The sequence below is a fragment of the Dipteris shenzhenensis genome, chromosome 29 (genome assembly GCF_047967505.1).
Source record: "Dipteris shenzhenensis isolate YYH24624 ecotype China chromosome 29, Dip_SZ_1.0, whole genome shotgun sequence".
In the NCBI taxonomy this organism is placed as follows: Eukaryota; Viridiplantae; Streptophyta; class Polypodiopsida; order Gleicheniales; family Dipteridaceae; genus Dipteris; species Dipteris shenzhenensis.
In genome coordinates, this window is record NC_141624.1 from 15,165,697 (window position 1) to 15,189,695 (window position 23,999).

The window sequence follows — 23,999 nt, forward strand, 5'->3', positions numbered from 1 at the left end:
GAGCGTCCTCGTGAGAGTACGTGTTTCTTTTTCGACCTACATGCAAGGTGGGAGAGAGATGACGGATGAATGCAATGTGGTAGAAAGAATGCTACGTGAGATTTTCAATGAAAGGGTGATTGTTACGCTCTAGCCGAGGTAGCATGACCTCGGAAGAATCAGTCGACATTTCCCTTATAGGATCTATCTTTGTAATATATGTGTTTGCGCTTTATGTAAATGATCGGGAGGGATTAATGTCAAGGTCCTAGGTGAGGGCTGATAGCACCAGACTAGATAGATCTGAGACCAAGGGCCTAGTGCAAAGATTGTGCCTAGGGGCAAGGAATTAATTGCATCCCAAGAGAGGGGTGAAATGTTGCATTAGGAAGGCCCTATATGGATGACATGTGGCATCTAGATCTATCTAGGGATTTGGGGTCTGTAAAGGCTAGTGAGAGAAGTGAAGAATTGGTTTTTTTGACGTGATTTTTCTGGACAGCTCTCTCTCTCTGCTTATGGGTCTTGGCAGAGTTGGCTGGGAGGAAAAGTAAGGTGCTACTCCCGTGATATCTGTAGTGAGATCAGAGATAGAGAAGAAAAGGTGTCACAGTTGGTATCAGAGCTCAAGGTTACGAAGGGGAAAGGTATGGACCGTGGGTGAGCGTTGGTGGCGAATCACCCGACGGTGACGACGAACAGCGAGAAGGGATCTGTGGCTTGGACAGAAGTCCAACGTGAGCATGAAGTTGACGATCGATCCACGCTTCTGCTGCTAGGTGAGGTGACGCGTCGATCGTCCAGACTGTAGATGAGGTGATGCGTCGATCGCGACGTCGCTGTGCAGCGCACTCTCGACGAAGGTAGTTCACGGGGTTAGCTGGAGATTGGCGCAGAACGACGGACAGTAGATCGTTAGCGCAAGTATTAGTCCAGGAGTGGGAGATCGTCATCGACTGGAACGGAAAGCAGGGCTCCCGTAACCCTGACGGAACAGGGACCTCGGAAGGCACAGCGCCGATCAGTAACTCAGAGATTACAAAAGTTTTGACAGACACGTATCATTCACAAGCAGGCAGTACGTGGAGGGCTGATCCGTGACAGAGTTTTGACCTGAGTCCCTCATACAGGTTTCGATCAGAGAGTAGGTTTCGTGGACATCTGTATTTGTGACTATCTCGCGGGCCTAACTGGTGAACGAGTTCATAGACCAGGGAGCTCTCTGTCACTTGTGTCAATTCGGTGTTTTCTTCTTTTGAGTCAATTTGCTGATGCTCCGCTTGCATAGAGTTTACGGTCTACGATGTTATAGGGACATATGATGCCTGTGTAGATGCCTGTGTGCTTCAGTTAGAATTGACTGCAGGAATTTCCCTAGTATAGGGAAAAGCGCCATATGTGATACATGCCTGTATTAAATGCGTGATCGGTGTGAATGTGGGATTGCAGGAATTCCCTAGTATAGGGAATTGTGTTCAGAGTATCAATACCCTGAATTGCGTCAGTTTGTGATTACAGTGTTCTAGGGGGTTTTTAAAATTTATTTATAAAAAAAAAAAAAAAAACCCCCAAAACAAAACACTTATTGAACTAAATGGAAGCAGAAGAAGGGGCTTCCAGGAGGGACCCTGGTGAATCAGGAGTCCGGCCGACCCAGCAGGGATCGCGCCCAGTAGCTCACACTTTATCTGGCAGGATTGCATTGCTGGAGGATGCCTTGCAACAGTTGCTAGCGCAGCAATTACAAGCCAACGCAGGGCAATCTGAACTTAGGAGAGTACTACAGAGTATGTCTGCCAGACCTTCTCGAGAGGAGAAGGGAAAGGCTCCAATGGAACTGGAGTCTAGTGTCCATACGGTCGAGCCTAGGAAGGCTAAAGTGCCAAATATTGCTAATTACAGACCGGAAAAGTATTCTGGTCGGATGAACGACCGTAGCTCCGATGTCATTGAGACCTGGCTACACAAATGGGACGAGGCGTTCGCCATTTGTGAGATCAGAAATGACATCAAAAAGATCCGCGAGGCCACCCATATGTTTAGTGAGGCTGCGGATCGGTGGTGGATTAAACAACAAAAGATGGCATAGCATCCACTACCTGGGAGGGGTTTAAAAGAGAGTTCAGGAAACACTTCTTACCTCCTGACGAGGCATCCCGAGCTTGGGATCAATATAGGAACCTTCGTCAGAGAAATTTATCAGTGGCAGAATACACTGATAAGTTTCGAGAGAGTGTAATGAAGGTTGATGAACCCCTGCCTCAATCAATCCAAGTGAAAGATTTCATATTTGGATTGAATGATCGAATAAAAATGGAAGTTCGGACTAAGTACGCGAACACGCTAGATGATGCAATAGCTATAGCCCTGAACTACGAGGATGCCAAGGGCAGCAAGCCAAGTGGGTTTGCACAGGTCGGAACCCAGTATGGGTATCCGAAGAAGTCTGGGTTTAAGAAGAAGTGGGCTAGTAGAGGGAGTGGTTCGCAGCAGCCTAGTGGTCAAGCCAAGCAGGCGAGACCGGCTGAAACTCCTAAGCCAAGTACCACCATTGGAGTGAAAAGGAAAGTAACTCCAATGGCAGCCCGGGCTTGGTCTAAGTCTCCCTTGAACCCAGAACAAAGGGAAAAAGCGAGGAGAGAAGGCTTATGCTTTGGTTGCCTTCAACCTCATCAGTGGAGAGATTGTCCACGTAATAAAGATCGTCGGATGGCTGAGATGGTGATCTCAGAGTGCGACGTGGAGATGCAGGGAAGTCCCAGAGCGGAAGAGATGCAGATTCAGCTAGCGGGATCTTCTCAGAGGTTAGTACCTTGTTTGTTCTGTGTGTCTGTTACTAAGTTAGTGACGAGTGCACCTGATAACATCCTATCTAAGCCCGCAGCAACGGGGTATACAGCCTTCAATGATACGGAGCTAATCAAAATGAAAGGGCAAGTGGCCAGTCATGATGTCATTGTGTTGTTTGACTCAGCGTCAACTCACAATGTGATTAACTCCAAGCTCGTGAAGAGGCTGAAATTAAAAACAAGTCCATTTGACTATGCGTATACAGTCAGGATGGCCGATGGAAGTTCAACTGAAGTATGGGACCAAAGGGTTACCCAGTTGGAGCTTCGGATTCAGGACTATACTGAGAAGCTTGATTTTGAAATAACCAAGCTTGCTCATGCAGATATAGCCCTGGGAATGGCGTGGCATTCTAGGAAGAATCCAGCCATTGATTGGAAAAAGCACGTATATCAATTCAAGATGAATGATGTGCTTTATGTCTTGCGAGGTGAAAGAGATATACCTCAGGGACCGTTGGTTTCCGTGATGGAAATCAGAAAGGCTCAAGTAGAGTTTTTATACCTTTGCACAGCATCGGTAGAGTCGGTGGATGAGTCTTCGGCTAGCACTGATGTTATGCAAAGTGATGAGATGGCCAAGCTGGCTAACCTTATAACAGAGGAGTTCTCTGAATGTTTTAGGGATGAACTACCTTATGGGTTACCTCCAGAGCGGAAAGTTCAGCATAAGATTGAGCTGATCCCGGGGGCAGAACCTGTAAATAGACCTCCCTATAGAATGAGCTTTACTGAAGAAGTGGAGGTGCGTAGGCAACTGGAAGAATACCTCAAGTTGGGGCAGATTCAACCAAGTTTCTCACCTTTTGCTTCACCAGTGATATTAAAGAGGAAAAAGGATGATACATTTCGCCTCTGTATAGATTACAGAGCATTGAATAATATCACTGTTAAGCACAGGTATCTGATGGCTCGGATTGATGATTTGCTAGATGCATTACATGGAGCCGTGATTTTCAGCAAGATAGATCTTAAGTGCGGCTATCATCAGATCCGGATTAGAGCCGAGGATGTGCATAAAACCGCTTTTAGAAGCAGGTTTGGTCATTATGAGTTTTTGGTAATGCCCTTCGGACTTACCAATGCTCCAGCGACCTTCGTCATGCTTATGAATGATTTACTACGTCCGTATATCGGAAAGTTCGTAGTACATTTCATTGACGATATCTTGATATTCAGTAAAAGTGTTACTGAGCATTGTGAACACTTAAGGATAGTGTTCAGTACTTTGAGGAAAGCCAGTCTTTACGTGAATAAAAAGAAAACTATACTGTGTATGGTTAGGCTTGAGTACTTAGGGTTCATAATTACTCCACAGGGGGTAGAAATGGATCCGAAGAAAGTGGCTGCGATACTAACTTGGCCAATCCCTCAGAGTCTGACCGCGTTGCGATCATTCTTGGGATTTGTCCAGTTTTATAGAAGGCATATCAAAGGATATTCCGAAATAGTATCGCCATTGACTGATCTGACCTCAGATAAAATACCTTTTATTTGGGGACAGAATCAACAGGAAAGTTTTGACACCATAAAACAAGCTGTGGTCTCAGGACCGGTGTTAAAAATAGTTGATCCCCAGAAACCGTTGTTCCTAGAAACCGATGCGAGTGGCATTGCGGTAGGAGCAGTTCTCCTTCAAGAGGGAAGGCCAGTAGCCTTTGAAAGCAAGAAGCTTTCTCCCTCTCAAAAGAATTGGCCAACTCATGAATTGGAGTTGTATGCTGTTATCCATGCTTTGAAAACATGGAGGCATTATCTGTATGGTTCAGAGTTTTATGTGGATGTGGATCATGATACTCTGAAACATTTCTGTAAACAGCCTGACTTGAGGGGCCGCCAAGCTAGGTGGGCAGAGCTCATGCAAGAGTTTAATCTTACGATTCGGTACCGAAGAGGAAAAGACAATAAGGTTGCTGATGCGTTGTCTCGCATTATGCACAACCTGAGTTTCACGGTATTAGAGAGTGCTCTAATGACTGAGATCAGAGAAACTCAAAAGGTGGACGAGTTTGTCCAGAGCTTATGGCCTAAGGCTCATGTGTTAAAACCCGGGGAAAATGAAAAGGATGACCTGGCATCCAGAAAAGGCCAAACTTATGCAAGATATACCATAAGGGATGGTATGCTAGTTAGAAATGGCAAGGTTGTAGTACCTGGTCAGAATGATCTCAGGCAGAGAGTCATTCGACAATGCCATGATAGCCCGTGTGCGGGACATCCAGGAGTCGAGAAGACATATGATCTCGTGAAGCGAGATTTCTTTTGGCCAAAGATGAAAAAGCATATTCATGAATATGTGACACGGTGTTTCTCGTGTCAGGTAAGTAAGGCCGAGCGGGTGAAGCCACCCAGACTTTTACAGCCCTTGGAAATACCACTAAGTAAGTGGGAGAGCATTTCCATGGATTTTATTGTAGGACTACCTGCAACGCAAGGAGGGTATAACTCTATCCTTGTGGTGGTTGATCGTCTAACCAAGATGGCTCACTTCATTCCGACTAGAGAGTCTATTAGTGCCCCGCAAGTAGCGGAGTTGTTTATTAGACATATATTTCGTCAGCATGGATTGCCTAGATCCATAGTGTCAGACAGAGATGTCAGGTTTACCGGTCACTTTTGGACAGCGGTATTTGAGACACTAAGGACTGAGTTGGGAATGAGTAGTGGGGATCATCCTGAGACGGATGGTCAGACGGAGAGAGTCAACCAGACTTTAGAGGATATGCTGAGGGCATATGTGTCATTGAGGCAACATACATGGGACAAGTGGTTGCCATTGTTGGAGTTTGCCTACAATGATAGAAAACATTCATCTACTGGGTTCAGTCCGTTTGAACTGAACTATGGTTATAGGCCAGCCAATCCAACTATAGTTGGAGTACCTCAGAAAGTGCCTAGCGCCGCGAACTTTGTAGTTCAGATGCGGGAGATGCTAGCACTTGCGAGAGCTAATATCCGCCAGGCTATGGATAGAGCCAAGGTGTATGCGGATGAAAATCGGTCTATAAGAGTATTTGAAGAAGGAGAAAAAGTTTTTCTCAGAATTCCTTCGCACTCGAAGTCGCTGACTTCAGGAGAGTGTGCTAAGTTATCACCTCGATACTGTGGGCCGTGGTTAATTCTAAAGAGAATAGGCAGTGTAGCCTATAAATTAGAGTTGCCACAGGGGTGTAAGGTGCATCCGGTTTTTCATGTTTCACGTTTAAAGAAATTTTTACATACTGGTGACTCACTAATCGAAGGTGTAGTTTTGTTTCAGGAGATAGAGGATATTGCAAGGCGCAAACCAACAAGAATCCTGGACCGAGGAACAATGCAAATACGAAATCGGAAGATACCCACGGTGTTGGTTGCATGGCATGGTCAGCCTCTATCCGAAGCTACCTGGGAATCCGTATATCAGTTGCGGAGAGTGTTCCCAGACTTTATCATCGAGGACGCTGATGTCTGAAGAGGGAAGGAATGTTACGCTCTAGCCGAGGTAGCATGACCTCGGAAGAATCAGTCGACATTTCCCTTATAGGATCTATCTTTGTAATATATGTGTTTGCGCTTTATGTAAATGATCGGGAGGGATTAATGTCAAGGTCCTAGGTGAGGGCTGATAGCACCAGACTAGATAGATCTGAGACCAAGGGCCTAGTGCAAAGATTGTGCCTAGGGGCAAGGAATTAATTGCATCCCAAGAGAGGGGTGAAATGTTGCATTAGTAAGGCCCTATATGGATGACATGTGGCATCTAGATCTATCTAGGGATTTGGGGTCTGTAAAGGCTAGTGAGAGAAGTGAAGAATTGGTTTTTTTGACGTGATTTTTCTGGACAGCTCTCTCTCTCTGCTTATGGGTCTTGGCAGAGTTGGCTGGGAGGAAAAGTAAGGTGCTACTCCCGTGATATCTGTAGTGAGATCAGAGATAGAGAAGAAAAGGTGTCACAGTGATACCCTTTCATTAATGTCCCTTGAGATCACTCAAGTTCCATCTTCCCATTTACACCTACCCTTAGCCTATGACCCATGCACCTACCATTCAATGCACTCTAATGCACCCTTTCCCTTTCCTATTGCCCCTAGGACCTAGACACATGTGTGCACATCTTTATTACTAATCATTGGCCAATGTTACATAGTTTTGGCGGTACTATTTACACCGCTTGATCGATCATAAATACAAACATATAACCGCACCATCAAATTGGCGCCTAACAATAATAAAGTTCTAATGACTATTAATTAACTAAATAATCATTTCTCTTGTCATGACACTCCCTCCTGCTTGAATGAGCAGAAGTCCTCTTCTGGATTATTGCTTGTCTCTTCCTCTTATGTGCACTTTCTCTTGTTACTTCTGCGATTGCATCGCCTCTTTGTAATCTGCGAGTATCTGTGGAAAATCTGTAAAAAACTCTTCTTCCATCCATTGTGCATCACTAGCTGGCTGGTTTTTAAACTTCAGTAAATACATATATCTCTTCTTTCCACGAGTACTCTTCTCTTTATGGTACACGATCTGTTCCGGAGTAAGAACTTCAGTCCCATCTTCAAGTTCAGGTTCTTCTTGATGCTGAGTATCCGAAAACGCAGAAGTATCGCCATGGTATCTCTTCAAATTGCTCACATGAAAGATGTTCTTCATACGCCGGTGGGCTGGTAACTTCAGCTCATACGCTCTGGATCCTTCTTCTGGATATAAAGCTGCTGAAATCTGAAATGGACCATAAAACTTCGGTGCTAGCTTGACATGTTTGGTACTTCCTCTCACTGACTTGATTCTTCTTTTATCAATCTTCAATAAAACCCAATCATCCTCCTTGTAATAAACTTCTGTTCTTTTTTTATTGGCTGCCTTGGATTGTTGAACCTGGGCCTTCTTAATATGTTCTTTTACCTGCTCAATAACCTGTGACATATCCTCAGCAAACTGGTCAGCAGCAAAAATTTGCTCCCCCAAGTGTGTTATTGGAGTGGGTAAACATTGCCCATAGATGATTTCAAATGGGGCTTTCTTGGTGGAAGTATGTACAGTGCTATTATAAGCAAACTCTAACATGGGTAAGAACTCTAGCCACCTTCTAGGTTGGTCATGGACATAAGCTCGAAGTAAAGTAATTATGGTTTGATTGGCATTCTCACTTTGTCCATCTCCTTGAGGATGGAAGGCTGTAGTAAATTTCAGTTTGGTTCCGAGATTCTCTAATAGAGCTGTCCAAAAGTTGCTAATGAAACGGCCATCATTATCGGATACAATGGATTTTGGTAACCCATGTAACGTGAATATTTCCCTAATGAATAACCTTGCTGTTTCAGGAGCAGACAACTCTTTTTTACAGGGAATAAAATGAGCTTGTTTACTCAGCCTATCTATAACAGTGAAAATCTGCTCAAACTGACCAACCTTGGGGAAACCAGGCCTAAAATTGCAACCAGAAAGGGGCAAATTAATCAAAAGCCCCAAATGTTGCAAGAATTGCGCTCTGTCTGCAAAAGCCGCAAATTTCACTGTGAAATTGCAGTGTAATCACAAAATCCCCAAATTTCTGCAAGAAATTGTGCTGCAAAACTGAAAGCCCTAAATTTCGAGCTTGAAATTGCAACCAGAAAGGGGCAAAAGCACAGAAAGCCCCAAATTTTGCAATTTCAGCAGAAAGCCCTAAATTTTTGGGCTAAACCTCTGAATCTGTCTGCAAATGAACCTTGCAAGTAGATCCCTGCTCAAAAGTCCTGCAAAACTGTAAATTTCCAAGCCCACCTTCAAACTGTACGGCAGTTTGTACGGAAGTGTACAATAGATGCTCGAAATTAACTGCTGGTGTACGGTGCGACGTGCTGTACGGAAGATCTGTACACAGCTGTACAGAAATGTACGGATAACTTGTACGCAGGAGCTGTACGAAAGCAGGTACGACGTACTGCTGTACGGCGTGTACGGCGATGATGCAGGGGTGCTGATACAGGCGTCAGCGCAGGTACAGTACGGGCACTACAGTTGTATGGCACTGTAGTGTACGAACGTACGAAGCAGCCCAGCGACTGCTGTACGGAATGCAGTACAGAAGTTGTACGGCGAACGTACGGAACAGTAAGGAAGGAAGCACAGGTACGGACGAGCAACGCATGTACTCTTCAAGACTGTATGAAATCAGTCCGTACAGATTGTACAGACGATCTGTACGGACGACGATGGCGATGGAGCAGGAGCTTGCGGGTGCTCAACGAGGCTGAGAGCAGGAGCTGAAGAGAGCAGGGAGCACAGAGCTCTTGAACCTGCTCTGATACCAAATGTAAGATTTGGGGAGAGAGAGAGCAAGAGAGTGAGCTGAGAGCTGAAAGCTTGAGAGCTTAGTTGCAATAGAAGAGTGTAAGTGTGATACAACTGAAAGAAAGAGATAAGGTTTTGTCCTAGTGACAAAACCTTAGTAGTCACTAACCATAGCTAGTGGACTGACTGCGGTTAGGGGGAAAAACCTCTTAAAGAGGGAAAAGTGCCCCTAACTAGCTTATTAAATTACATTGGTCACCGCTGAATTATATCTATAATTCTAACAGCACCCGATCATTCCATTTAGCAGGCTCCTTCCACAAGGGATGGAGCATATGTGCAACAGTGTGGATTGGCCTATGAAACCAATCCCATCTCTTCCTCCAAATTCCTAATATGTCATCCTTTCTGAAAATTTACCAAAAGGAATCAAGTTAGAGGCTAGACTCTAGAGCTAGGAGAACTGAGTATTAAATTTACAAGTTTCAACTTATATGTACCTGCTCTGGTTGAGGATCTCAATAGGACAATCCTCCGCTGCTTTTCGAAGCTTCAACATGAACTCGTATAGCAAGCCCATAGTACAACCCTCATGGTCAAAGAGTCGAAGCACGAAGTACAAGGGCTCTATGGACATTTGAATGCAAAGGGCATCTTGCCAAAACTGATTGTCAAAGACAATCCCCTCGACATTCTGTCCAGCAGGCAATCTCAAGTCACTCCAATCCAGCCAATCTGAACTGGTCATCATGCGACGAAGGCTCTCTTTGGTCTTAACCAGCCTACAAATGATAAAGTTTAAGCAAATTTAAACAATGAATAATTTGAGGAATTGATTCTTAAATGATGAAAATTGAATCATGATTCATGAATTATACCTGCTAAGAACCAGGAAGATGTAGCCAAAGCGTGTCTTTGAGGGTCTCACAAGCTCCCACTTACACTCCCTTCTGAATAGGGCCAGTGCATGTGGCTTACGAGTGATATAAGTCACTAGCTACATTGCTTTTTCGACCACACTAGACACCCAAGGCAGCTTTTCAATATCCTCCATCATCAAATCAAGAGAGTGTGAGGCACAAGGTGTCCATACTATCTTGGGATACTTCTCCTCAAGAAGACTTCCCATTCTCTTGCAGTTGGAGCCATTATCGGTGATGACTTGCACCACATTGTCCTCACCAACCTCCTTGATGGCTGCCTCAATATGACCCCATATCCACTCTCGGGTGATGTGAAGGCCGGCATGTGAGGCATCAACCACCCTCAAGAATATGCTTCCCACACAACTAGTGATCAAGATATTAATCATATGTCTCCTCTTTGTGTCACTCCATCCATCGGAGACTATGGTGCATCCATACCGACTCCAAGCTTCCTTGAGTCCCTCCGTGTCTTTCTTAATTAATCCCACCTGCTTCTTCAAACATGTGGTGCGAAGAGTCTCAGAACTAGCAGGTGTAAGGGATGATGCTTCTGCTCTACTAGCAGCTACAAGTGCATGATAAAACTTCTTGTAGGCAGGAGTCCTTGCAACATTGAAGGGAATATTGCAAGCGTAGAAAAACTGCTCCTCTACAATTGCAGCCTCTTGCTTCAGGCGTGGTGCCCAAGCAGCCTGTATAGGAGTAACTCTTGGGAGTGATAACTACTGGACCACGCGGCCTCTTGGCAAGAGGCCGTGGAGGAGCTGATGGCATAGTGGACAGCCCAATTGATACGGATGCCGATGGAGTGGTGCCATGTAGAGGCCGAGTAGAGGCACTCCCATGCACTTGTGATGTCGATGTAGATGGAGTATACCCATGCCCCTCCTGCTGTGAGTGAGAACACTCCACATTCCCGGTATCTGACTGGGATGATGTGAGAGTGACGGTTGCCTCTATGCCCAACTTCTGCTGCTCAACCAACACTTTAGCTTGAAGAACTTGATCTGTGATCACAGGATGGAGGAGGGATCGAATCTCAGCAAATTTGGATGGGGTACCTCCATGTGCCAAGAAGATCCCCTCTGGAATGGCATGGCAAGCACTCTTACCTTGGCCTCCGATCCATAAAAAATGTGCATGAACTCGAGGGGTAGATCCCGTCAAAGTGTGACCACAAAACTTGCATACTGACCTCCTCGTGCCAGATGTGCCATATCTCTTTATAAAAACGGTATCCTGCCATACATCCCGCCTTGTTCTTCCACTCTGTCCAGTGGCACGTCTTGAGGCCATGGTATGGGAGTAGAGAGTAGAGTAGAGTAGATTGTAGAGGGCAGACCGTAGAGGGTAGACTTTAGACTCTAGAGTAGAGGGGCTTTGAGGTCGGCCACAAACGTTGCCCAGACGAGATTCGTCTTAAACGTTGTTGGGTCAGTATGCTTACTAGCCCAATATTGCCACTAGGTTACTGCCTCACCTATAAGATGAGGGGATGCGAGGTGGACTTTATCTTGTTCATCTTGAATCCGCGCTAACAAAAAATGAGCTACAAACTGATGAATAAATTGCAAAATTGCTGAATGGTCACACTTACCATCATACTTAACAAAATTTGGAGTGGACCGAGTGAGTGGTGTTATCTTTGTCGATGGCAAAGCTGTGGCGGTGACAGCTGCTTTGCTCAAACTTGCCTGCATAGCAGCTAACATCTGTTTGTGTTCAAGAAGCATCGCCTCTCGGTCTAGCTTTTGTTACCTCTCTGCCTGGGCGAGCTCTGTGCATCGTAGTGCCTCCTCATTTTTGCGTTCCTCACGCATCAACAAGAGTAGTTTTTCAAAATTTGTGGTTTCTCTTTCTTCCAGCGGCTTTTCTGCTTCTTTTTCCTCCAGACGTTGTTTTGTCTGGTCCAACTGTCTTCTGCTTTCTTCCAGCTGGGATGAATGTTCTTTGAGTTGCTGTAGGAGGATCCGATTCTGCTCTAGAAGGTTTGCCATCACTTCTTGAGCACTTGGCATAAGCGTATCTTGTTGGTGGTCTTTCTCCTCTTCAAAGTCTTTGAGGTTGAAATCTTTTCTTGACCCTTCCATGGCGCTTGATTGTGTGTCCTTTCCGGATCTCAACACAACCATACACTCACGGTAGTCAAGCTAGATACAGACCGAAGCTCTGATACCAATGTAACCTGCAACGGTAATCTGATCGTGTAATTCACAACAAGACCTTCTTTAAACCTTTAGCGAGGAATTAGCGCTTTTTACCATAGAGAGAGAAAGGAGATGAGGGTAGAGAGAGAGAAGAGTCGACAACCGATTGGGTCCGTGTACCCACTAAGGGCCCCCTCTCCCAATCAGGGGAGAATTTGCTTTATACTTGGAGAATTGAGAAATACAAAGAACACTCTTTCAGAGAGCACGGAACACACTTTTGAAGAGCTCACTGTGCACACGTATAGTAGACCCAAAGATCTGAGAGGCAATGCCGACCAATACTGAGACCTTGATGCTGTCCACACTGACGATGTAGAACGCTTTTGCAAGGCAAGGAAGAGGCTTGTGCTGTCCACCGGAATGCAGGGTTACTGCGTGAGTGAGTGAATGAAAGCTGAGAGTAATAGATATTGAGAGAGAGCTGAGATATGACTGAGAGAAAAGAGCTAAGAAATAGGCTGTGTAGCTTGTAAAAGAGAGCTGAGAAAGCTGATGAAACAGTGTCCAAACCTCTCTCCATTTGCTGGTCCAAACCTCCAACTGTTGTGCTGCGTGGACACCTTCAGATCAGGCTGAACTGATGGCCTAGGGACTGAGGCTAGAGCAGTGCCAGATATGAGGTGTTCAGGGGTTGCACAAGGAGGCTGAAGTGGAGCTGTAGGAGAGCTGTAGGCAGGAGCAACTGAATGCTTCAATAGGGCAGCAAAGGGGCCCTTTTATAGGGCTGGAACTGAGCCAACCCAGTCTGTAAACAGCCGACTGGGTCCGTCTGTTTTACAGACTGGTTGGCCTACAACCAGCCTATAAATAGCCCTCCCTGGCTCATTTGCCAGGGGAGTTTTTGGGCAGCCTTTGCAGGCTGCCTTCCCTGCTTACCTGCCCAGCCTTTGGGGGTCCTAAAGGGGCTCCTAACCTGGGCTAAGACCTAAACTATAAGATGGAAACACGAACCTACTGTTCTCCAGTGGGTACTAGTGAACAAGAACTGAATTGTTGACTTGACCTAAGGCTGAGAGACTGACCTACCTAGCTTGTGCCAGACTGTCCCTGGACAAGGGCTCACAAAGGGGTCACAGCATACAACAAAATCTCCTATCTGGGAACTATAACGCACTTGTCGAACTAGCCAGTGTGTCACTTTGCACCCAAGTGCAGGGGTGCATGTGACATTCCCTCCTTAACTTGGCGGTACGCTCATTGCTTCCAAGTAGTCCGCCAATATCTGGGGAAACACCTGGAAAAAATCTTCGTCCAACCAGACTGCTTCATGGGTACCTCGATCACGAAACTTGGTGTAAAACTCACACATCCTGCGTCCTGACCCATGCTTGAATTTATGAAGAAGGATCTGTTCTAGCTGCAAAACTTCAGCTTCATCAAGAACTTCAGGTTGTTGCTCGTCGGAAATCTCTAAAAGAGGCGGTCCAAAATATGGCTTCAACCAAGCTACATGGAACACATTGTGCATAGTCCAACTGTCTAGTACGCGTAACTTCATTGAGACATCGTTGAACTTTTGAATAATAGGGAATGGTCCGAAGCTCTTGAAGAACAGTCTTGAAGAACAGCTTAGGACATCGCTTGCCCACCTGCTTCAATCTTTGCTTGATAATGCGTAAATACACCCATTGACCCTCTTTAGACTGGACATCTCATTTGGATTTGTGCTATCTGAGACCATATTGATCTTATTCAGGGACTCAGACAGGAGATCTCACAACTCCAACAGGAGGTCACTGCTATACATAGAGTCCCAGGGAGCACCTCAGTTGTGGAGGCACAGATTGCGAGCATGCAATCTGCCATGGAGGAGACGTCCAGATGGGTCGACATAGCCAAACGGGAATCTAAGGATTACCGTTTTAGCTACCCTCCTAGAGCAGCAATAGAGAGCCAGTAAGGCTCTCAACATCTGAGTACGTGGGATCCCACGCACTGAGGCTACACTGATGGTAGATGTGACGGCCTTCGTGGCCACTACTCTAGGGGCGACTGAGCATAGGATTGAGAGAGCCTGGCGGGTAGGAAGGGACCCCAACCGAGAGCAGCCCCTGATCATACGGTTCCATGACGCTCAGGCACGACTTTCGGCTTGATGTCGTAGGTCAGCCTTAGGAGACCAGCCAACGATCTCCATGGATGAGGACCTCACTCCACTACAGGTTGAGGAGAGAAGCAGCGGGATCAGGCCCACAAGGAGGGGAAGTGGGCAGTAGTACGAGATGGACGACTCCTTACAGGCCCCTGTCGGACACCCACCTCCCCTCCCACATAGGGAGGCGGGGTCTATGAGACTTAGGTATCCGAGACCCTATCCTGCACCATCTGGAACTGTAATGGTATCTTATGGTTAGGACCAGGGAACTTCTCAGAATCCTATTTAGGTCAGGAGATAGTCTTTTGTATAGAGACACATCAGAGTCCAGAGCGCCCACTACCAGTAGTCAGTGGGTATACATGAGAGTTTGCCTACAGAGATGAGACGAGGGATACAGGAGGGGTTCGAGGGCCAGCAGGAGTCGTAGTCCTTTACAGATCCACACTTTTGGGGGCCATCTCAGTGGAGTAGAGAGATGCACATTGCAGGTTTCTTTGGATCTAGATTTGACACATGGACAGCTGCGATCTGTTTATTGCAGTTTGCTACTTTCCCCTTAAGACCTCCCACTTTGCCAGAGATATTCGAGGTGAGGATGAGACATCTCCATTTACTGCTCTTTATCAGTCCATTGTTGACTTCTCTAGCCGCAGAGAAGTTCTCCTAGTTGGGGACTTCAATGCGAGGACATGCGCGTGTCAGGCATCACTCCTCGACTTTAGGGATGATTCCACTCTACTGCCACACATTGACCTTGAGGAGGTAGGTATGCTACGAGTTTCGAGGACCGTTCACATCTTATGGGTAGGCCTTGTTAGACCTCGGTAGGATGCATGATCTCATTATTTATAATGGCCTTGACAGATGCCCCGCCTCAAGTGGTTTCACGTGCTTTCCACATGGGGGAAGCTTCAGGATGACTATATCATGGGATCCCCTGCCTTCACATCTCACATCATTGACTTTACCGTAGCACCTCTCCCTCCAGGGGTTGATCATACCTATCTTTTCTTTAGCATTTCTACTCCCCATCACACATCACTTTCCACCCCATTGAGTTCTTACTCTACCTACCATGATATACGCTTTGATTGTGATCACTCACCTACTTACTCTGGCTGTCTGTACATACTTCTCGCCTACATTGACTTCACACCCCTATTAGAGGATCGTGTTGCCCTAGTCACCCGCTCACTACACGAGGCCGCTCTTCACGCTTTCCCCCACACCACGCGCTCCATCCGCCCACCACCCCTTGGGATTGTACATTGTAATAGTTGGTACGATGATGAGTGTAAGGCTTTATGCCATCAGCTCAGATTTGAAACCAAAAACAGTGTTCCGAGTGAACCAGAGTCGCTACGCGAGTACCGTCGACTGGTATGCAAAAAGAAACTAGACTTTGTCTTTAGAACAACAAAAAAATATAAATTTGTATGATTGGACTTATTCTAGTCTTACAAAGGTATATATATAGACTTTGTCCGCCGGAACGAGAAGGAGCTACTGAACATTCTGTTGAGTAACAACTCTAAGGACTTTTGGCGGAGATTTCTAGAGGGATGGTCCCCCTCACCACTCACTGACACTTAGGTGTGGTTTGATTATGCACGCACACTCTATGATATCCCAAATTAGACAATCCCTAACCTCTCACATATGCCACGTCCCACATCCTGCACCCTCTTCACTAGGGAGGGGGTAAAGGATGCTGTAATGAAACTTCATAATGGCCGAGCGAAGGATCATGAGGGACTATGCATTGAGTTCATTGCATATGTGATTAACCTCCTAGCCCTGATCGTAGCAAAGCTATTTAATGAAGTTATTTGTATGGGGTTTCAACGCACCTGGACCATTAACACTATCTCACCCATTCACAAGGCAAGGGATCCCGTGAGCTCGGGGAACTACATGACCATTATGATTGGACATGTCATGTCCAAGATTTATGCATCAGTACTTGACTCCGAGGTCAGCAGATTTGCGGAGTGTCGAGCACTTAGAGCAGCAGGATAGGCCAGATTCCGACGTGCTCACGGGACCATGGATCACATTCTCACGCTCAGATGTATCATCGAGGAGGTGAGGGCACGGAAGCAGAGGGTTAACTGTTGCTTTGTCGATTTTTGCAAGGCATTTGACACGGCTCCGAGAGCCCGCCTCATACGACACCTACAGGATTTGGGTTACGACCAGTAGATCATTTGGGCTGTCATGGCACTTTATGAGAGTTTCAGGCAGAGACTGGGCAAGATCTGGGTGGGCAGACAAGATCATGAGCACTATCGGGGTCAAACAAGGGTGTCCATTATCACCTACCTTGTTTGGCCTCTACATTGACGAGCTTGAGACAGTGATGTAGACACAGGGGGGGGTAGGTTGCTCTCTTGTGGGCACGCTGAACCGGATATTGCTTTACGCAAATGACATGGCTCTCTTGTCTTCCTTAGCAGAGGGGCTCCAGAGACACCTTGACGCACTACATTCCTTTTGTGAGTCTCATGATTTGAAGGTCAACCTGGGGAAAACCAAGGTTATGATCTTCAATACATCTCGAGCCGTCTTGCGCCAGGAGCAGTTCACATTTGATGGGTCACCTGTTGAGGTAGTTTCATCATATACTTATTTTGGGGTCGTCTTTTCCTATCTTCACTATGAGACCTGCGATGCAAGCACGCTTGAGCAGAGGATATGCTTCATTGGCTAGACTAGAGAGGTAGTGCTTCCGCTCACTTTTAGGATCCATGGACCAAAGGGTTGCTTGTTGACTCCTTGGTCCGTCAGCGGGGATGTATGGCAGTCCATGCTAGGGGCTAGACTTGTCGGATACAGAGTGGGCCAAGGTGGAGCGACTACATGTTCTCATGTTATCACGGATGATTCGTGGTAAGCCATCTGTTCCTCACCAGATCACTCGGGCGGAGTTTGGGTCACCCCCATTACAGCTAGATGCTGCATTTCAGGTCATCACGTATTTGTACTGAGTCAGGGAGTATGGGGATTACACCTTTGGGCGTAGCAGGCTACCATGGCTAGCACTGTCCTCTTCTATGGCACTTGCAGCAGGAGGAGACCAGAGGTTCTGGTATGCACGCACAGAGAGACATTGAGGGACTGGGGCTCCACATGGACAAACTACCTCTGTTCCGTTATAGCATGGATGCTCTGTTTTCTCCCCTCCTATCTCATGAGGTCAACTAGGTTATCCGTGAGGATCTATTAGAGCTACACACATTTTGGACCTGGTTGGGCCCGAGTGATCTTCCAATGAAGCTGGGCTTCTACAGAGATCACTTCTTACATATTACAGCTGAGGGTTTCATTGATCCACCAGGGTACACTCAGATTTACTTACCCCACTCACTGAGGATCTCTCTTGGGCAGAGCGACTACCCAAGGAGAGGTGCATATGCACTTTGTGTGACATGTAGGAGGTTGAGACAGAGGAGCACTTCATCTTTAGGTGTCCTGTTTACTATGAGATCCGAGGACATTTCTATTGCCTCTTCAGAGACAGCTATGGGGTTTTGGCCCGATTCATCTCCTACCCAGACTAGCGGCACTCAGACAACGTGAGAGGCTACTTCGAGCACGGAGACAGGAGCAAACTTTTTCCTTCGTTGATCCCTCTCAGAGCTCTATCACGGAGTTTTTCCAGCTAGATCGCATGGACACCCATGGGACGAGGCCCCGACAGCTCAGACAGAGGGTTGACACATAGATCACACTTGGGACATCCCCTCCATGTTTTGAGTCGCCCGATAGGGGTCATAGTAGCCCTGGTTAGCTGCAGAGCTATGACCAGGAGACATGCCAGGGATGCACCTTTGAGTGGCTGACAACACTCTATCGGCGATTTCATACCCCCATTGCCTCATCCACCCTGATGTCTTGATGGTGATGATGATGAGATAGTCGACTACCGACATGACATGACTATGTTGTACTTAGGATTTAGTACTGACATTCTGCATTTTTTGCATTTGCATTGGTGTGGATGCTCGTTTAGTAGCTCCACAACCACAGCTCGTTTGTACCAGGTTTTTCAGTCTCATAGACCCATCGGTCTTCCGAAGACTTTAATAAACTTTCTTTCTTTCTTTCTTCTTTTTGTCCCCCGTCTGCTCCTCCCATTTTGTCCCCTGTCTTCTCCTGCCATTTCACCCATCTTCTCTTCCCTACTAATTAATGGAGGAACGTATTTCATTTTTTATTCGACCTATGCTTTTCATTTTTGGCTTTGTCCTGTTTTACAGTTTTTATCACTGAATTTTAAAGGTTACTGGCTCTACACAACGAGGGAACAGTCTGGGCTGAGAGGAAGGTCGTGGACTGGACTGATGACAAGGGGTGGAGACTTCGACAGGGGTGGCCAAAATACAGTAAAGCAGCTGGGAGGGATGGCACAGGGCAGGCAGGTAGGGGGTGGTAGGAGTAGTGGAGGTGGTGGAAAAGGGTGGCATGGGCTGGTAGTCAATTGTAGCGGCTGAGAGGGAGGGCACATTAAGCTGTGAGGTGATCGCAGAGGGCAAGCCATATGTTTACTTTTGTGCTGATATACAGTCTAAAGTCTATTATTTAACTGCTGATAGAGGTCGTGATTTTGGGCTAATGGGGGGAGCAGGTTACTCTAGAAGTGAAAGGAGAGACACAACTCCTCAATCTAGCACAAAAGCTTCAGGCTGGTGGCATTATTCACAAACTGTGGATAGAGCAACCGGAGAACATTCCTACTTGCTTGGCAACAAAGCCTTATCCAAAAGCTGAGGTTGCCCATTACTTCAAAAAGCTAAAATTATGCAAGTAATTGTTCAGGCACAAAAGCTTCAGGCTGGTAGCATTATTCAAAAACTGTGGACAGAGCTACTGGAAAACTTTTCTATTTGCTTGGCAACAAAGCCTTATCCAAAAGCTGAGGTTGCCCATCACTTCAAAAAGCTAAAATTATGCAGGTAATTGTACAACTCTGCTGGATCACGTCTCACAGTTTTTCTCAGCATGCTATATTTTGCAGGCTTGCTAAATCAAATCACACTGCATTTGCGATTGATTTTCTTATTGTGCTGGTTGGTTAGTCTTGTTCCTATGGGCTGCGACAGTCATCTTTCAATCATTACTCATCAAACAGGAGAAGTGAACACAATGTTGTTTTGACCTCTAATAATCTCTTTAACTAATCTGGCTGTCCTTAATGATAGGACTATTTCACCTCACAGTGAAGTTTGATACGCAAAGAATCAAGCCATCAGACTGTAATGACATTGCAAAGCATAATAAGGATGGTAACAATTTGGTTCAGTGATATTGCTGTTTCTTGCACTTTTGATTAGTATCATAACATATAAAAGCATCGACAATAGTGGTCGATTGATAAGGATGCAAAAACAAGGCACATTTTGATTAGATATAGTCCAATGAGGGTCTATATTCTCTTTTTTTCTCTTTGGAACCTCGAATATAAATCAAAAGAGTAGTAACAAACACAAGCCTTGACTATTGAGACCAATAGATGATGTAAAAAGGAGTAGGGGAAGATTTACAGAAAGGGATGAAAGAGAGGAAGGGGGAAGGGGAATGACAGCTGAAGGAATGGGGTAGAAGGGAGAGAGTGGAAGAGGGGTGTGTGTGTTTGGGGGGGGGGAGGGAGAGGGGGAGAGAGAGAGGCATTTAGATCTTCAGGAGGCCTCGTAGGCCTATGAAAAGAGTAACTTATACAAGCCATTGTGGGCTAAGGCAAAGGGCTCACTAGGGCTCTTGTTGAGTGCTATGCTAAGAACTTGGAAAGCTCAAAGCTCAAAACCATTACTCGAAATACAAAACCAAGTGCCATTGCAGCTCTTTGGTGGGATGCGAAGATATCTCATATTTGCATCTATCAAGTCTTCTCTTGCTATGGAAAGTGGAGCCGGGGGGGGGGGAGTGGGCATGGTATCCATGATCCTTGTATCTGGTGAGCCATATCAAAAGTGACACCTCAGCTCTGGCATTGCCCACTAAGGAGAGTTGAGATGGGCTGGACCTTCATTGTGCATGCTCTGATCAGCCTCTGCATCGTATGTGGTCTTTGGCTCGGTCTCTCTGTGTCGTCGCTTCCCACTGATTGACTCTGTCCTCATGTCAGCTAGATCCTCCTCCACTCCACACTGTCGTGGGGTTTACTCAAGTGCATAGAAGTCTGTTACATGTCACTGTGTTTAGTCTATCCTCGTCTCTTGTGGTGCTACCAGCTCATGCTGCCTTATCTCCCTCGGTAGGGTCTCTGAGGCCAATGTAACTTTAGTCATGGAAGTGGATCAGTCAGAGAGTGGCCCAAAGCTAAGCCTCTCCTAAAAGACGAATCGTATCCCCTTGGATCTATCGCCACACTGGATCTCATAATAGATTGGACAAGTATATAGGAAATGCCCCTCTGTCTCCACCTCCTCCAATATGCATAGCCTAGAGATCCGTTGCTTCTTGGGTGTTTCTGTGTAGGTGTACAACTCCGTACTTGTCTTGCATATTTGTCCGTACTGCAAGCCGTATATGCACGTGGGAACGTATTGTTCTGTACAGTTTTTGTACCAGCGTACCATTGTACCTTTACCAGTTTCGTACTTGAACCGTACTTGAACCGTACATCGTATGGTGCACTTGATCTGTGCACTTGATCTATACTTGATCCGTACAGTTACTGTACACTGTACTTGAGCTGTCCGTACAGCTAGTACATCTTTCAAGGTCCCCGTATAGGTGGTTGCACGTGCAAGGTTACATTCTGGACATTGGTATTTTTTGGGGCTTTCAGTTCATTTCAGCTTCTTTGGTTGCAAATTCCTGCAAGAACATTGGGGCTTTGGGATTTGGTCTGCAATCTCTTGTTGTTTGCCGTACATTGGGTCAGATTGCAGGACATTGAGTCACTTTTGCAGGACATTGAGTTAGATTTGCATACATTGGGTTGCATTTGTAAAAATTTCAGCAAAATTTGGGGCTTTTCTGCATTTGCCCTTTTTGGCCTATTTGCCCTCAATAAATTTGGGGCTTTTGCCAGATTTACTATTTTTGCAGTGAACATTGCCTGCCACAGTCACATTTGGGTCAGATTTGCATTTGCCCTTTGATTTGGGTCAGAAATTTGCAGAAATTTGCTGTCATTTTTGGATAGCCAGCTTTTTGCAGTGATAACCTTGAGGCTGTTGGGTTTTCAAGTCTTTTTCAGGGTATCACATTTGCTATGGCTGGGAACAATCAAGATTTATTTGGAGTTCTTCGTCAAGATGATAAGTTGGATGGCACCAACTATCCGATGTGGTCTTATCTCATGAAACATATTCTTGTTGCAAAGCATTTGTGGAATATTGTTTCTGGGGCTGATCTGAGGCCAGCCAATGCTACAGTGGTTGCCTCTACTGTTGGTCCTTCTGCAGGGGGTATTACTCTTGATGCCTCTTCCTCTAGCACTCCTGCTGCTGCTCTTCCAACTCAAGAATAGTCAAGATGGGATGCAAGAGATGGAAACACACATTCATGCATTGCTTTATCATGCAAGAGAATCATTATTCCACACATCCGGTCTTGCAGGACAACAAAGGATGCTTGGGATAAATTGGCTTCTCTCTATCAGATTCGCAATGAAGCTCGTGTTGCATATTTGAGAAGGCAATTATAGGAAGTCAGCATGAATGAAGGTGACTCTATGGATGCATACCTGACAAAGATCGAGGACCTTATGGAACAGCTTGCCAACATTGATGAGGTGGTGCCAAATTTACAACTTGTCAGTACCACATTGAATGGACTGTCAGATACATATCAAGGGTTCGCTACAACCCTTCGATTAGTGGCCATGGGTAATCTAGACCACTATTCTTTTGATCAGCTAGTTACTTTGCTTTTGCAGGAAGAGCAAAAGTAGAGCTAATAGACAAGCCATTATTCTTGATCATGCATTTGCTTCACAGCAGACAAGAAGAGGCAAGGCTTCCAAGCCTATGGGCAAGCCAAAATGTGTGCATAGCAGCTGCAATTCCTCCCATGCATCTAAAAATACAGCAGATAAGTCAAAGAAGAAAAGATGCAACTATTGTCGCTAGCCTGGACATGACATTTCAGAATGTATGAAGCGCATTGCTTCGGAGAAAAAGAAAGCAGGATTGACAGTTAATGCCTCACATGCTATCGAATCCCATGAGCCAGAAGATGCTTCACATGCACATGCTCTTCAGGATGATTGGGCATGGGTTGTCGATTGCTCATTTGATCCCTCCAAAGCTGATGCATTCTTTACTGCTAATGATGCTCAGTCCTGGTACTTTGATAGTGGTGCTTGCAAGCATGTCACTTCTTGCAGACAATTGTTTCATTCTTTAGCTGATGCACCTTGAGGGGGGACTGTCACATGTGCTAATAATGCTTCATATGCTGTTAAAGGAATTGGAGATGTGCAGCTCACATCCATTTCAAGCCATCCTGTTACTCTGACAAAAGTTCTTTTTATGCCTGGAATTGAAGTCAACTTGATTTCAATTTCAGCAATTGCCACTTCAGGTTTCAAAGTTATTTTTTATGGCTACAGATGTCTAGTTTATGATCTTTGTGATGAGAATGCCATAGTTCTCACTGGCACTTTGCAAAAGGGGCTTTATCACCTTGATCATCACTCAGCTGCACTTTCTATTGAAGCATTTGCAATTTCAAATTCACAGCTTGTTGAAACTCATCTTTGGCATGAGAGAATAGGTCATCTCAATTATAAAGCTCTTGCAAAGCTACATTCACAGTAGATGGCAAATGATGTACCTCAAACTCACAGAGTTTCCAAACATGTGTGTGAGGGTTGTCTTTTGGGTAAGATGCATCGGTTTCCTTTTCAAAAGAATTGTCCAAAACTCTCTTGATCGTTTTCAGTTTGAGGATTGCAAGCCAATCTCAACTCCAGTGGACCCTAGCTTCAAATTTTTAGCTCATGATGGGAGCCTACCATGCGATATCACCCTTTATCAGCAGGCTGTTGGATGCCTTATTTATTTATGTCACACCAGACCTAACTTGCAGTATACAGTATCTCAGCTCAGCAGATTCATGCACATGCCCATGCCCAGTTCACAGCATCGGCAGGCAGTGAAGAGAGTCTTCAGATATCTCAGAGGCACTTAGGATTTAGCCATCTTCTATGGTGATCAGGGTTCACTTACCATGCATGCTTACACGGATAGTGACTGGGCAGGATGTTCCAACACCAGAGTATCACATACTGGCAATTGTTTTTTGCTTGGCAATTCATGTATCTCTTGGCTCAGCAATAAGCAACCAACAGTTGCCACGTCTAGCTGTGAGGCTGAGTACAGGGCAGCTTTCACTGCTACAGTAGAGTGTGTTTGGCTTCGACAGTTACTTACAGATCTTGGTATTTGCCAGACATCCTCCACTATTGTCTTCATTGACAGCCAGAGTGCTTTGGCCATTGTGCGTAACCCAGTGTTTCATGCGCGTACCAAGCATATTGAAGTTCACTATCATTATGTTCGGGAGTGGTGGTTAGCAGGAGACATAGAATTGTCCTATCTTCCCACAGAGGACAACAGAGCAAATATGTTTACAAAGGCACTTCCTCGTCCCAAGTTCGAAGTCTTTTAACAAGCTTTACACTTGGTTCCCTTTGTTACATGATCTGACATTCCTTGTACATTCATAGGTG

The 23,999-nt window shown here is 45.7% G+C and overlaps 1 protein-coding gene across 1 annotated transcript in view; it reads left to right on the plus strand.

Moving 5' to 3' along the window:
- The window catches only part of LOC147882474 (Peptidyl-tRNA hydrolase II (PTH2) family protein), a 66,359-nt gene extending 46,884 nt beyond the window's left edge, over positions 1-19,475 (plus strand). Inside the window, exon 2 of the mRNA XM_087400697.1 lies at positions 18,945-19,475. Coding sequence (XP_087256823.1) covers positions 18,945-19,127 — 183 coding nt within the window. The 3' untranslated portion in view covers positions 19,128-19,475. The remainder of the gene's footprint in view (positions 1-18,944) is intronic.
- The last annotated feature ends 4,524 nt before the right edge of the window (positions 19,476-23,999 follow it).